This window comes from Petaurus breviceps, unplaced genomic scaffold (assembly GCF_028583685.1).
Source record: "Petaurus breviceps papuanus isolate PSGF00001 unplaced genomic scaffold, PetGlider_PUasm1.0 118, whole genome shotgun sequence".
In the NCBI taxonomy this organism is placed as follows: Eukaryota; Metazoa; Chordata; class Mammalia; order Diprotodontia; family Petauridae; genus Petaurus; species Petaurus breviceps.
In genome coordinates, this window is record NW_027185616.1 from 19,595,676 (window position 1) to 19,611,280 (window position 15,605).

Consider the following 15,605-nt stretch of genomic DNA (forward strand, 5'->3'; position numbering starts at 1 on the left):
AAGTGTTAGCCTCACTTTCTCCTCCAGAGTCACTGGGATCCAGTGGCAAGTCATAGGTCAGGATGACTGGAGATGGCCCCAGATGCAGTGGGAGACCCTGGTAGAGGCAAGAGAACATAAATTCCTGCCCTTGTTTATCACCTAGGCAGAGAGCCAAAGTACTCAGACAAAATGACTTGGGAACAATATGAAGTCAGATTTACCAGCGCAACATAATCCAGCCCAAACTGAATACTTGTGTTGTCTGAGGCCCTACAACAAGGTCAGCTTTGAGACTCAGGCTGTTCTATTGGGAAAGAGAGTGGGCATTTTAAAACAGGGGGCATGGTTTTTGTCCCTTCTCAATGAAAAAAAGTCCTAAAAAACTTGGTAAGGTCCACTTATCTCAGGTTTAGCCCCATTGTCCTGGTTCTGCTGCTTTACAAATAGCTGGGCTCTGAGGAGCTGCAGTTACCAGGAAGGGAGTGGGGGCAGGGATTCCTTGGCACCAAAGCAGAATTTGGGAAGGTATGTTTGGAACAGTTTATGCACTGACCTCCCTTGCTGTTTTAAAAGCTTAACAGTCAGCACCTCATTGTAGGTTTGACTAATTAAAAGTCAGCCAAACCCTTTTGAAGCTCACCTGTCCAACAAAAAGGAACGTCTAGTTTTCAATGACTCCTGTGTGCTTTCTTGTCTACTTCCATTCTGGTGCCGACCTTTTTTTTTCTGGTCATAACAGCTGCCTCATAACCAAAAGCTAGTTCATATTGGCTGGAGATAGCTGACCATTAAAATTTCAGTGAGAGCATTTACACCTTTGAAGTCTTAAAACACTACAAATCGGAGTTTGATTTATTGTTTTGTGGATTGTCTAGACTTAAGAAAGTGAATAAGAAAATAATACAAATTAAATCTAGATTGTGTTGTGTGTATATTTTTTTACCCTCTGAACAGCCAGTTAAAAATTTACCAGCATTCTGCTGTATAAACATATACACACACACACACATATATGTATATATATACAAAGATAATTAGGGTGATATTTATATTTATTAAAAAATAATATTAAAAAACTGACCAATGTATTAATTTAATTTTCCTGAAGAATAATTTAAGTGAGCATCAATCGGACCATGCCACTCCCTTACTCAAAAATCTTCAGTGGCTCCCTGTGGCCTCCAGGGTAAAGTATAAAGTCCTGAAGACTAGCATTTATAGACCTTCAGAGTGAGCCAGGTTACATTTCTAGATTTATTTCATATTAATTTCCTTCACATGCTCACATACCCTTCAATTCTATACAAATTGGTCCACCTGGTGTTCTCTGAACTCAGTGTTCTATTTCTCATCCTAATTACTTTGCAAATACTTAGAATGGACTCCCTCCTCAATTCTACCTTGGCTTTGTTCCGGGCTCAGCCTAGGTGCCCCCTCCCAAGAGAAGTAATCCTTTATCCTTTCTCAAATTATCTGTGAAAAGGTAACCCTACAATATAATATTCTGCAAGCTACTTGAGGACAGAGTGAATTTTCTATATTGTCTTTGTACCTCGAATACTTATTACAGTGACTCGTTTATATAAATGCTTAATACATGCTTATTGACTAACTGAATATTAATTTTATGAGATGAAAAGATATTTGTATAGTATATAGACATAATCATTTAAATTAAAATGTATTAAACTATCTGGTATCAAAGAGACCTGAGAGATTATCTAGTCTAAAAGATAAAGAAACAACTGGTTCAAGATCACACAATAGGGGACAGAGCAAAGACTTAAACCTTGGATGATTCCTGGCTCCACCCCCCTCCCCCCCCGCCTTGGTGAAAAGAATTTTATGGTCAAAATAATTTATTCTTATTGATAATTTTAAAGGTAATTTTATTTATTTATTATTATAATGATGCTCTAAATTTTTTAAACCTCAGTCATTTCTAGAAATATTCCTCCACTGACTCCCCCCCCTTTCAATTATATTATACAAAGAAAAACAGTTTAGTAAAAACTGATCAGTAAATAATGGCATCTGACAATGTGTGTAACGTTCTTTTGCCCCTGTTACTCCCCATGTATTTTATTATCTCTTTTCTGTTACCAAGATTGGTTATTATAATTACTCAGTGCTTGACTCTGAAAGGCTATGCTATAAAAACCATGATCACATTCTAGTTTGTAAAGAGTATCTGGAAGTAGTAATGACAGTTATAGTAACTAGCATGTGCATAGGGTCTACTATATTCTTGGTTCTTTGCAAGGCACTTCAAAAATGTTATTTGATCTTCAAAACAACTCGGGGAGGTAGGTGCTGTTATTATCCCCATTTTATAGTTGAGGAAACTGAGGCAAACAGAGGGCAAGTGACTTGCCCAGGGTCACACAACTAGTAAGTGTCTGCAGACTTAGCTTCACCTGGATTCAGTAGGGCCAAGTCCAGTGCAGGTGACAAATATTTGTATGTGCCAGGCCACCATACTTAATACTGGGGAGACTAAGAAAGGCAGAAACTTGTGCCTACTTTCGATAGGCTCCCAGCCTAATGGGGGAGGTGCCTCACACAGATGACTGCTATGATTTCTTTTCATTTCCTGCCCTTAGTGGAGATAGTGGATCCAGTGGACATCTATCTCAACCTCCTGCGGACCATCTTTGACTTTAACACCATTAAGAGTTTGCTGACGGGACCCAATCAGCTAAAGATCCGAGTGGATGCTATGCATGGAGGTGAGCTCATTGGCTTGGCAAGAGAAGTTAAGCTGAACCTTCAGACTCTCAACCAGTTCTTTTTGTTTTCTTCTGACAATAAGGAATAATCGATTCATTGGCATTCTGATGATATATGTATTATCCGATGTGAAGAATGCTCTGGAAGACATTAGTATTCTAGTTTCATTCTTATAATGCTGGTGAAAATAGAGTGTGAAAAAGTGAGTTTAAAGTTATTACATGTGAATATGATGAGGCTGTAGTCCTTGGTTCTTTTTATTTTTAAACATCCAAAAGTCTTAGAAGTGTGTTAAACTTTAATAGCTTAAGTTTATGTGTCTTTAAGGGCACTTTGTCCTTAAAGTCTTTTAAGTCCTTAAGGACACCTTGTATTTTTTTGGTAGAATCATATGCTCTTAGAGTTAGTTGTAAGAGATCTCAGAAGCTACCCAACTCCTACCTAGATCGTGAATCTCATCTGCAATTTCCCCTCTCAGTAGTAATTTGAAGAGTTGTGTGTCTGAACTAAAGTTTATGAAGCTTACTTTGGAAATTAGCATCATGTGGGATTTATGCTTTATGGAGGAAAAAACGGGTAAACCAAAATATGCTTCCTTCAACACTTATTTTAAAAACTATGCTTCATTTTGGAAGGTGTAAAATGATATCTCAAGGTTGTTGAATTTGCATTTCTCTAATCAATAATGATTTAGAGCATTTTTTGTATGACTATAAATTGTTTTGATTTTGTAGTGAGGTTAGCATAACACTGTACAGGCATCAAAAATATTTTTTCTTTCAAAATTATTTTTATTGATGTTGTATTACAGTCCAGACAACCAATAAACACATTGATACAAAGTGAAAACATATTGCAAAGTATAATGTATTTGCAGAAAGAGATAGCTGGTAGACATAGTACTTGTTACATAAATTCACATATAGCTTGAGAAAAAAAACTGACCTGAGCATCAAGTAACCTACTTATTCCTGATAATTCTTTCAGACATCTAAATCTCAGACCTCTACTGATTTTACTCTGTTGCTTTACCAATCAACATTTATTGTCAGCTTGTTGGAAACAAATACAAAAAATGAAATAATCTCTTCTGAAGAAGCTTAAAATCTAATCAGGGAAGTCAATAAATACACATCAATATGTGCAGAATAAACACAATTAAATATAAGATACTTGGATGCAAGGTAGTTAGTAAGGGAAGGCATTTGCAATTGGGTGGGGGGGAGTAGGAGAAGCTCATGCTTATGAAAGTGAACCTGGACCCTTGAAGGCTGAGACAATAGGGTGCAGTTTCTGGTAGACTCTGTGTGTGGGCTCAGAAAGATATTTTTTGGAAAAATAATATCATGAAACTTTCATGTTTTACATTATGTTGTATTTTGAATTATGACCAGAGGACTTTTTTTCTCCTGGAGTTTTAAATGGGTTACTGTGTATATCTGTACCCGAAACAAAGAGATCTCTACTCTCTTTCAAGAAAGATTTGAAGTTGGGGGACACATTGTCTTTTCTTCCAGTTATGGGACCCTATGTAAGGAAAATCCTGTGTGATGAGCTAGGGGCTCCAGCAAATTCTGCAATAAACTGTGTTCCTCTGGAGGATTTTGGAGGACAGCACCCAGACCCAAACCTAACATATGCAACCACCCTTCTGGAGGCAATGAAAGGAGGAGAATATGGTTTTGGAGCTGCATTTGATGCTGATGGGGTGAGCATAAAGGACTCATTTTCTTCCCTCCTAACCATTTACTAGTATACTTAAATGTCAGGTGTTTGTGGTATAGTGCAAAGGGTGATGAATTGAGAATCAGAGAACCTGGGTTTGAAATCTGCCACTTTACAACTTGTATGACCTTGGATAAGTCATGTTTACCTTTCTGTGTTTCAGTTTCTTCTTTCATAAAATTAAGGGGTTGGATGAGATCAGGTGGTGTCAAACTCATAGAAATAGGGCCACTGATTCATAGGTAAGTATCCCTGCAGGCTGCATCTTGACTTGGTTTTCAAGTATAATGCTATTCATGTGTTATATTTTTATTTATTTTGTTAACTATTTCCCAATGGCTTTTTAATCTAGTTTGGGCTACACTCAGCAGAGTTGTAGGCCGCATGTGACCCATGGGACATGTGTTGGACACTCTGGACTAGATGACCTTTTAGCTTTTTTCCATCTTTAAATCAATGGTCCCACAATCCTAAACTGTAACCAGAGAGCTAATAATGAGTGTGGCTTCAGCACACATAGAAAATGCATAAGTGGACACCTGTACTTGAATTTTATTGTCTTTTCAATCTACTTTTTGCTAAATTTTGGTTAATACCTTTTCTATGTTTAGGAGGAGCATTGGGATAGAAATTAGCTATTTTTTAGTGCTTTTGGTATCCATTCACTGATTCCAAATTGTATACCGATTACGGACTAGGTTATTAGGGTCAATGACAAACCATTTTAGAAATCCCTCTCCACTTGGACTGTGAGACCACAACATCCTTGCCAATGGTGGAGACAATTCCTATGAGACAACCACCCTGATGAAGTCTAAGGATTCCTGGGTCTTGCCTTTCTTTGTCTTTGTAACCGAATCCTTTCGACTTTCAGTCTTTTCTATCCACCTTGCAGTGGAACTTTCCTACATGTATTATCCTCCCCAGTAGGGCTGTGAGTCCCTTGAGATCAGGGACTATCTTCTTTTTTTATTTGTATATGGAACACTTATCCAAATGTTTGGCTTATAATAAATGTTTTTCATTCATTCATTGGTACAACCAGAGAATCAGAGAATAGCTAGACATCTTATTTACATTAAAAAACAACAACCCTATGTTTTTCATATGAGGAAAGTGAGGCTCAGAAAAATTAGGTGACTTGCCCAAGATCTCTTGGCTAGGTACTGGAAGAGCTTGGAAAAGCATTCAAATTTAATATATCCTTGTTGATTAATTGACAGATGGATCTCCACCCTCCCAGTATGGTGCTCTTGTAATTTCATCATTGTGTTTGCATTCTGCTATGTTAGCCCTTGGTGCCTTAAAGGAGTACCTGTGCACCTATGTTAAAGGAAGTTAATGAAAACCTGAGGCAATTCTTGACATGTAATCACAACATTGAGAAGGCATTGAAAAGATTTTTTCTTTCAAAATTATTTTTTGATGTTTACGTTACAGCTGAGCAAAACAATAGACACACTGACCAGTTTATGCAATATTCTATGCTCATTGTCTCCCATTTCTGTAACAAAAGGAGGGAGGTGCATTTTTCAATTCTGAGACCAAGCTTGGTCATTATATTAGTGTGGTGTTCAGTTTTTGTTGCCATTAAGTTGTTTCCATCATATTTAACTCTTTATGACCCCATTTAGGGTTTTCTTGGTAAAGACACTGGAGTGGTTTGCCATTTCCTTCTCCAACTCATTTTACCAATGAGTAAACTGAGGCAAACATGGTTAAGTGACTTGCCCAGGATCACACAACCAGCAAGTGTCTGAGGTCAGATTTGAACTCACAAAGATGAGTCTTCCTGACTTCAGGCTTAGCATTCTCTCCATTGTGCCACCTAGCCGCCCTTTTTCTGCTTATATTATTTTCCTGATTCTGCTTACTTAACTCAGCATCGGTTCATTTATGTCTTTGCATTCCTTCTTGAATTCTGCGTATTCACTCTTTCCCATAGTAAAGTAATATTTTATGATTATATGTCAGAATTTGTTTGGCTGTTTCCCATATAATGGCACCTACCCTGCTTTTTGTTCTTTGCTAACTGTAAAAAATGTGGCCATAAACATATTTCACCTTTGCAACTTCTCTCCTACGTGTCTCCTTGACTCCTCTGACATTACCGCTATTGTAATGCAGGCCCTTATCACCTCACACCTGGACTACTATAACCGCCTGCTGGTGGGGCTGCCGGCCTCCAGTCTTTCCCTACTCCAATCCATTCTCCTTTCAGTCACTAACGTAATTTTCCTAAAACACAGGTCTGGCCATGTTACCTCTCTACTCAATAAACTCCACTGACTGCCTGTTGCCTCTAGGGGCAAAAACAAAGCACCTCATTGGACATTCAAAGACAGTCCTTTATAATCTAGCCCAATCCTACCTTTCCAGTCTTCTTACACTTTACTCCTGTGCACATATGCTTCGATCCAGTGACAGTGGCCTCTTGGCTCCTCCATGAACAAGTCACAACATCTCTCTACTCTGGCATTTTCTCTGGCCGCCCCCCCCCCCCCCCCGCCATGCCTGGAATGCTGTCCCCTTGCCTCTCCAACTACTGACCACTCTCCCTAACTTCTTTAAGTACCAACTTAAATCTCACCTTCCATGGGAATCCTTCCCTAATCACACTTAATTCTTGTGCCTTCCCTCTGTTAATTATTTCCTATTTATCACACACACATAATATCTCACTGTGTATATATTTATTTACATGTTTCCCCCATCAGATTATGACCTCCTTGAGGGCAGGGACTATCTTTTGACTCTTTATATCCCAGGCTCAGTACAGTACCTGACGAATTGTTTTTCAGTTGTTCAGTAACATCTGATTCTTTGTGATCCCATGGACTATACTGTCCATCAGGTTTTCTTGGCAAAAATACTGGAATGGTTTGCATTTCCTTCTCTAGTAGATTAAGGCAAACAGAGATTAAGTGACTTGTTCAAGGTCATGCAACTAGTAAGTTTCTGAGACCAGATTTAAACTCAGGTCTTCCTAACTCCAGGCCCACTCTATCCACTGATCCACCTAGCTGCTGTCTAGTTTTGGGTCATAACAGGTGCTTAATAAGTATTTTTTTCATTGGTTGGTATTTTGGTATATATCAGACCTTTTTTTTCCTGAAGAAATTCCAGTCCGGGAAATCTCAATACTTTAAGAGAGCCTGGGATTGAGAAGCAACTTTGAGACTCTACCATTAGGTCTGAAGAAATTCCTTCAAGGGTACTTTGGCACAGGAGAGGCAGGGAAACAGCAGGCTATTGCAATGGGGATAGGTTGCTGTAATACCTCTGCTTGGTAATTTACATATTTTATTTCCTATAGGACCGTTACATGATCCTAGGCCAAAATGGCTTCTTTGTGAGTCCTTCTGATTCCCTGGCCATCATTGCTGCCAACCTCCCTTGCATTCCATATTTTCGTCAGATGGGAGTTCGAGGATTTGGGAGGAGTATGCCAACCAGCACAGCCTTGGATCGGTAAGGAAGAAGTGTTCATTGTGACTTTTTTCATCCTTTGAGATTCACTTCACCCATGCCTTTGGGACTACTACTTCCTTTCCTCTGCTTATGGAACATGATCGAATGAAACTTGTGGATTTTATAGGATGAGGTGATCTTGTGCAGATTTTTGCTTTCATTATCTGATATGAAGGAATGAATTTCAGGGCTTGCGTTTTATCTGGTGTGTGGCCATTGGGCCCATTAATTTCACTTGCTGTAGCTCTCAGGTGTGGTAATGCTTGGCAACTGGTAAGAAATGTGCTAGATTCACCCAAACTTTTGGATTTTAGAAAAACTAGGTTGGCAATCTGCAGACAAATAAAGGTGAGTTTATGTTGTCTCTTGTTTCAAAGTAGATTAGGTTTTTTCAGAGTCCTTGCTGAAGTAAGAAAGGAGTAGGGGAGCTCAATCATAGAAAAGAATGTTAGAATGGCACCTCGGATAGACCGATAAAAAGAAGAATGCATAGAATAATTTTACATCTGTATACCTTTTTGTATAGTGTCTGTATACCTATTTGTATAATGTCTAATGGTAGCTATCTCCAGGGAGGGGAGGGAAGGAAGAAAAAAAATTACATGATAACTTTAGAATATATTTAGAAGGAATAGCAAGTTGTACACAATAAATTGGTAGTTTTATGTGCAATCATCTTTTTTATTATGTTATTTTATTCTACAAATTAAAAAATTAAAAAAAAAGAAAGGCATCTCTTAGAATCATCTCTTTCTTCAAGATGATTTTGAATTCTGAATGGAGGTGGGTTTGGATGGTAGTCATCAATTTCTCACCTTAGAGAAAGCTTTGCCTTTCCAAAGCTCCTTTTGGGTATATGGGGAAAAAAAGTCACTGATATTTATGTATGATTTGCATAAATTAGAAAATGACTCATTTCATGAAACTATCTCTAAGCAAAAATTGGAAGTAAAGTAAAATGAAACCTATCTCTATGTTCATGTAGAGCAGATATTTTTACTGATTTGGATTGGGAGAGAGAGAACAGAATAGTAGATAGGGCACTGGTCTTGGAATGAGGAAGACCTGGGTTCATAATCTTACCTTTGACACCTACCAATTGTGGGACCACGGACAAATTGTTAAACTCTCTGTGTCTGTTTTTTCATCTTTAAAATGAGGGGGGTTGGTTTTGATGGCCGCCAGGGTTTTTCTAGCTCTAAATGTATGATCCTATGTATAGCTTTTCCTCTATCTCTTCTCTCCTTTAATTTGTAAACTTTCTCACTCATCCTTTTATATATTCATCTATTTCCATTTCCCTAGTTGTACAGAACTCTCACAGACTCTGTCTCACCCTCTTATATTCTCTCTGTCTCTCTTCCCCTTTCCTCTCCCTCCATCATCTCTGTGTCTCTGTCTCTGTCTGTCTCTCTCTCTCTCTGTCTCTGTCTCTCTCTCTGTTTCTCCCTCTCTCCATCCCTCCCCTCCCCATCTATCCCAACCCATACACTGGGACACTTACTTTTGTAGGCAGACTCTTCCTCTCCTGTAGTCCATCTTCCATAAGCCTCTAGGGCATGATATCTGAAGAGGAGGTGGCACTGACTTTCTCCTCATGCTACCAATTACACAAAGATTGTGTTGCAAAAAGCAGCCTCTTTTATAGTGAGTAAACCAGGATAGCCCAGAATTGACATAAAAGAAATAAAAATAGACCTCTACTCCTGGCTTCCTATAGGGAGAGGAATCAACCATTTGATGAATGGTACTTTCTTCTCCCCTTCCTGGTCCTAGTCTATCTTTCTAGCCTAATTGTACATCATTCCCTTTCTTTTCATTCCGCATATCCAGCACTCTCTCTGCCAGCTGTTCCCTATGAGTGGAGAGCACACCCTCCTCACCTCTGTCTCATAGAATCCCCTACTTTCTTCAAGATACACTGAAAATGCTACCTTTTATAGAAAGCCTTTTCTGATCCCAACTGCTAGGGTTTCTTCCATAATTACTTTGTGCTTAGCAACCTTATATTTACATTGCATTTTCCTTAAATGTATTTGTTATCCCCCCCATTAGAATGTAAGCTCCTTGAGGTCAGGGACTGTATTTGCCTCTCTTTATACCCCCTGGACTTAGCACAGTGCTAGGTACATAATCAGTACTTAATAAATGCTTGTTCATAGATCAATTTTGCAAAGTCAACAGTGGTAGCACAACGAAGGTGGATAAACCTCAGTTTAAAACTCATTTCTAATGCCTTTAAAGGGTAGACTGAGAGAATATGACTTAGTTGCTCACTTCTTCCTTTTGAAGGTCCCCTGGACTTTTACAATTCCATGATTCTATATGAGACAGTGAAAATGTTCTTGAAGCAGTGGATTACCTTGCTAAAACTGTTTCTGGAAACTCTAAGGAATAGAAATCAAAAGCAAAGACTTTCTAAGTTAGAAGTAGGATGTCTTATTCTACTGAATGCTGTGCATCCTTTTTAGCATTCTGGGTAATTAGACAATTAGATCTCTACCCTCCATTCAAGTCCTCCTCGGATACTTCATTGTGGCACAGTGAACTCTAGTGTGTTAAAAGCTAGGCTAATGGAACAAAAACTTTGGTAAGTTCTATCAAGCTGAAAGGATTTTTTATACCGACCCATCGATGGACAGTCATCCAAGGATCGGTTCAGAGAAACTCATTGCCAGAAAGCTCATTAGCCACTAGGCAACAATTTTTTTTTTTTGTGGCCATAGCAACTCTAGAAGACCACCTAATAATCTGTGTCAAATGCCAATAAAATTATAGATCTTTGGAAGGGTTGATACAACATGATTATCATATTTGCAAATACACGTAGCATAGTAGACAAGAGTGGTAGAATTGAAATCTGGGAGAGAGACCCAAGTTTGAATCCTGCCTCAGTTAACTGTGTGAGTTAGTCATGTTGTCTCTTTTACTTTCACTTTCCTTATCTGTGAAATGGGGTAAATCACTGCACTTAATTCTCAGGGTTGTTGTGAGGACAAAATGAGATAATATTTGTAAAGTGCTTTGCAAAACTTAAAGCATCAAATAAGACAATAATCGTAAAGCACTTAGCACTGGGCCTGATACATAGTGAATGCTATACAAAAGTTAATAATAATAATTATATTACATTACTATTAATTATTGGCAAAGTGAAATATACATTTCATCTTTGCTGCAACAAGTCCACTTATATGTTGTTTTGTAAATTGTGTAACTTAGTTTCAGTTTTTTCACATGTAAAATGCACCTACCACATAGAATTGTTGTGAGGTTTTGATGATATAATGTATGTAAAGTATTTTGCAAATCTTGAAGATTTATATAAATGCTGCTGCTGTTTCTGCTGCTGTATTGAATAGTAGAGTCAGGCTTTTAAAAGATTTTGGCAAAATAGAATGATGGGCTGAATCTAATAAAATTACATTTAAGAGAAATAAGTACAATGTTTGGCCTGGAGTAGAGAAAAAACCTATATAAATTTATGATCAGGAGATGTGGGTAGACAATAATATGTGTGAAAAAACATCTGGATTTCACACACACACACACACATATACAAGATTGAATGCTAAAAATGAAATGGTAATGTAACATGGCATTTCCCCTAAAGTTAATTTGTTTTTAGGTTGTACTAATATCAAGGGATTGTCAAGAATGAGGGAAGTGGGAACCCTACTGTAATTTGATCTAGTTAGACCACATCTGGAGAGAAAAGGTCCCACTGAGATTTGAACTTGGATTGCTGGATTCAGAGTCCAGAGTGCTAATCATTAACACCATGGAACCACACCACTACAACTGAAATGAATGGATACAGGAATGAATGGATGGATGAACAGATAGATGAATGAATGAATGAATGAATAAGCATTTATCAAGCACTTACTTTGTGCAAAGCACTATACTTTGGAGAGTGGTGTTTAGTTCTGGCTGGGCATCATGTCCTAGAAATGCAGACACTGACATTGGAGTGGGCCAAAATGAGAATGCTAAGAATGGAGAGAAGACTGGGGATTAGGTCACACCAGGACTGATGAAAGGAACTAAGAATAGCGGACATGATAGTTGTCTTCTGTATTTGTTGGGCATTCATGTAGAAAAGGAATTAGGCCTGTTTCTTTTGGTTTCACAGAACGAGACTTTGGAGCAGTGGGTAGGGGGGAAAAGAGAGATTTCAGTTTCATATAAGGAGAAACTTCCTGGCAGTCAGAGCTCACGGGAAGTGCAAAGGGCTGACTTCGGTCATGACTCTTTCCCTTTTCTAGGCAGACCTTTAAGCAGAGACTCCATGAGGGCTTCTGTGTGTGGCAGAGGGGACTGTTTCAGGGATATAGAAAGGACTAGATGCTCTCTCAGAGCTTTTTCGTCCCTGAGATTCTGTGATTCTGAGACTTGACATCTATAAATTAGTATGACACTCTACCTTCCACCTCCCATTGCCCTACTAGAGAGATGGTTTGTAACCATCCAAAAACCTGGCCAGGAGAAGCTGCTTTTATTCAAACAAAAGAAACCACTTGGCCTCTTTCTTGTGGAAATTTCCCAGTCCTTCTTGATTTCACTTCATCCTCCTCTTCCCCGTAAATCTCAGTTTAAGTCAGAAACTGGAGGCCTTGCTTAGAAATTTTACAAAGGACCTGTTCTGATATGTAAGTGACCATTTAAAAGGATTATTCATGCTTGCTGGTTGGGATTCAGAATGCTGTTGGACTCTGACTTGCCGATTTGTTTTGGCTAATTTGATATCTTGTACAGGTCCCACGTGGATTTTGGTGATGGATGCTTTGTAAATTTCTTTACTGGGAGGTAAAAGAAATACTTTAAGCCTCAGTGCTGAGTCCAGGTCTTGACTGTGGTTTCCCATATTATTTATTTATTTGCAAAGAAAAAGATGATAGAAATGTGCCAAGAAAACATCAGGCAGGCATTTATGGGACTAAAACACCAAAGCCTCAGAAGAACAATGACTTGACTAGAAGAAAGGGATACTCAATGGCACCCTTCCCTGGGCTAGTGGTATTTTTTAGTGAGATGAAGATTGCCGAGCCTTAGAATTCAAAGCACCCTGGAAGCTGATGAATTATTCAGACAAACTTCCATTGTTGTATGGTCATTGTAGTTCCCTGAGGCAAGCTATGCAGTGTCTTTAGTTTCTGCTTACTTAACAAGGGCTCCATTTATGAGAGGATGGGACAGTTTTTCAGTCTTAGACATAGCATTCTTTTGGGCCCTTGTCATTCTGGATGATTCTGATTTGTGGTTGCAAGGAAATGTTTTTCAAAGAAAAACAAACTGGAAGTTTACTAGTGCCCCAAGGTTCCTCTTTACCCCATCCCAAAACGTTACATCATCTTATATCAGCTTTCAATGTGATCATCTTATGAAGGGCTCTTATAGGAAACATATCAGTCAGGAGCCTTGCTCTCCAGGAATATTTACAATCTAAAATGGAGTCCACTACATTTTCTTCATGGCTCCCCTAATAAGCATATTTCTATTTCAAAGAGGGTCAAAGTTGGTCCCATTCTGTTTTTTTTTTTCTTTTTGGAGGGGGGAAGGCTGGGCAATTTGGGTTAAGTGACTTGCCCAAGGTCACATAGCTAGCAAGTGTTAGGTGTCTGAGGTAGGATTTGAACTCAGGTCCTCCTGACTCCAGGTCTGGTGCTCTATTCACTGCACCACCCAGCTGCCCCATTGGTCCCATTCTTAAGAACATGGAAATGAAGTTCCTTCTCCTTCTCTTTCTTTCCTTGGCCCCTGCACTCTGCTTTCCACCCTGTTTTCATGTCTCAACTCGCTTATTTGCCTTAGTCTCTTTTACTTCCTACATTAGAATGAGATTGGAATTTTGGGGTCAATAGAATATATGCTACTAAGGGCAAGGATTATTTTGTTCTCTGTATCCCTATTGCCTAGCACAATACTTTAAATAGAGTTGATATTTCATGTTTCTTAAATTGAATTTAGTTGAATTGAATTGGAGTTTGGGTCGAAGATCAGAAAAACATGACTGAATGAGTAGAAATAGACTGTAGAGCCTTAGAAAATGTTAATTGCTCTGAATGTGATCCATGGGCAAATGATTGACAATGCAGTCTAAAATATGAACTGAATATGGACCACATCCTGTCTGAATGCAGATGTAAATGTTGCAAGTATCTATGCAAGTTCTTACTGATCTGTAATGACTAGCTGGGAGCTCATTCTTTGGTTTGGTTTTATTTTTATACCTTGACTGAGAATAATGAATGCCAGTTCAGCCAATGGCTCATATTGCCCATCTATTGCTTCAGCTGTATTGATGAACTTCAGTTTCCCGACACATGGGCATCATCAGACTGAATTATGAACTCATTTGCCCAAGAATAATGGGATATTCTGAAATGAAAAGAAAGCCTAGTCACCTTTGACATTAGTCTTCTAGTCAGGTCCTCAAAAAGAGTCCATACTTTGAAGAGGGAGCTCTAAATGATAGAACCACAGGCCCTTTACTTTCTCATTTGGAGGGTGTGTGTGTGTGTGCGTGAGTGTGTGTGTGCGTGTGCACGCATGTGTGTGTGTGCATGTGTGTGTGCATGTGCGTGTGCATGTGTGTGTGCATGTGTGAGTGTGTGTGCATGTGTGTGTGCGTGTGCGTGTGCATGTGTGTGTGTGTGAAACTATTTTTCTTGGTCATATTGGTCTAAAATAATCCTACTTTCTGTAAGAAGTGGTTCCTGTTCTCCGTAATGCTAGTCCCTTTCCTCTGTTTATTATCTCCAATTAATCCTGAATCCATCTTGTTTGTATATAGTGGTTTTCATGCTGTCTCCTCCTGTATTAGATTGTGAGATCTGTGATAGACCATCTTTTTGCCTTTCTTTGTTACCTCTATTGCCTAGGACAGTGTCTGATACATAGTAGGGGCTTAATAAATACTGACTGACTGGCTTGTCAGCATTCAACATGTTGATCCACTTTACCCACAATCTCTGCTTTAATTCCTATAACAAGTCACATTATATAGTTGAAAGATTACTGGAATAGGTGTTGGAAAACCTGTATTTTAGATTAAAATCCAACCTTTCATTGTGGTATCAGGCAAATCACTTAATTTCTCAGAGTTTGCTTCCTCATCTCTAAAATGGGAATAATAATAATACATTCTTACCTCACACAGTAGTTATGAGACTGAAATGAAACATGTTATATGAAAATCCCATAAGAATAAATGTAAGATGATCTTATTAAATACACAAATAGATTTGTGATCTCATTGATTGGAATTTTCCTTCAATGAGGTAACTCTTGTCCAGGTCCTCTTGTAAGTTCATCTCCAAGAGAGTCTGTGGTGGGTGTGAACAGGTTGTAACATTTAAACAATGAAGAATTTTAAAGAATAGGAATAGAAGATATCATTAGGGGAAAGTATGATAGGAAGAGAAGATAGACTTGTATTGGTGAGGACGAGGAGTAAAAACAGGTGTATTATTATGAAACTCTTAAATAAGACTGGTTAACTCCAGTGTAGACTATTGAATACCCAAGATTTGCTGTTATTTTAATTACCCCACTGACTTAGCACAGTGCTTGGCACAGAGTAGGTACATAATAGCTGTTTATTTCCTTCCTTCCTTCCCTCCTTCCTTCCTTCCTTCCTTCCTTCCTTCCTTCCTTCCTTCCTTCCTTCCTTCCTTCCTTCCCTCCTTCCCTCC

The 15,605-nt window shown here is 38.6% G+C and overlaps 1 protein-coding gene across 1 annotated transcript in view; it reads left to right on the forward strand.

Annotated features, from left to right (window-relative positions):
* Positions 1-15,605, forward strand: part of PGM5 (phosphoglucomutase 5) — a 221,670-nt gene that overhangs the window by 36,072 nt on the left and 169,993 nt on the right. The window contains exons 4-6 of the mRNA XM_069086900.1: positions 2,586-2,711; positions 4,230-4,420; positions 7,754-7,908. Coding sequence (XP_068943001.1) covers positions 2,586-2,711; positions 4,230-4,420; positions 7,754-7,908 — 472 coding nt within the window. The remainder of the gene's footprint in view (positions 1-2,585; positions 2,712-4,229; positions 4,421-7,753; positions 7,909-15,605) is intronic.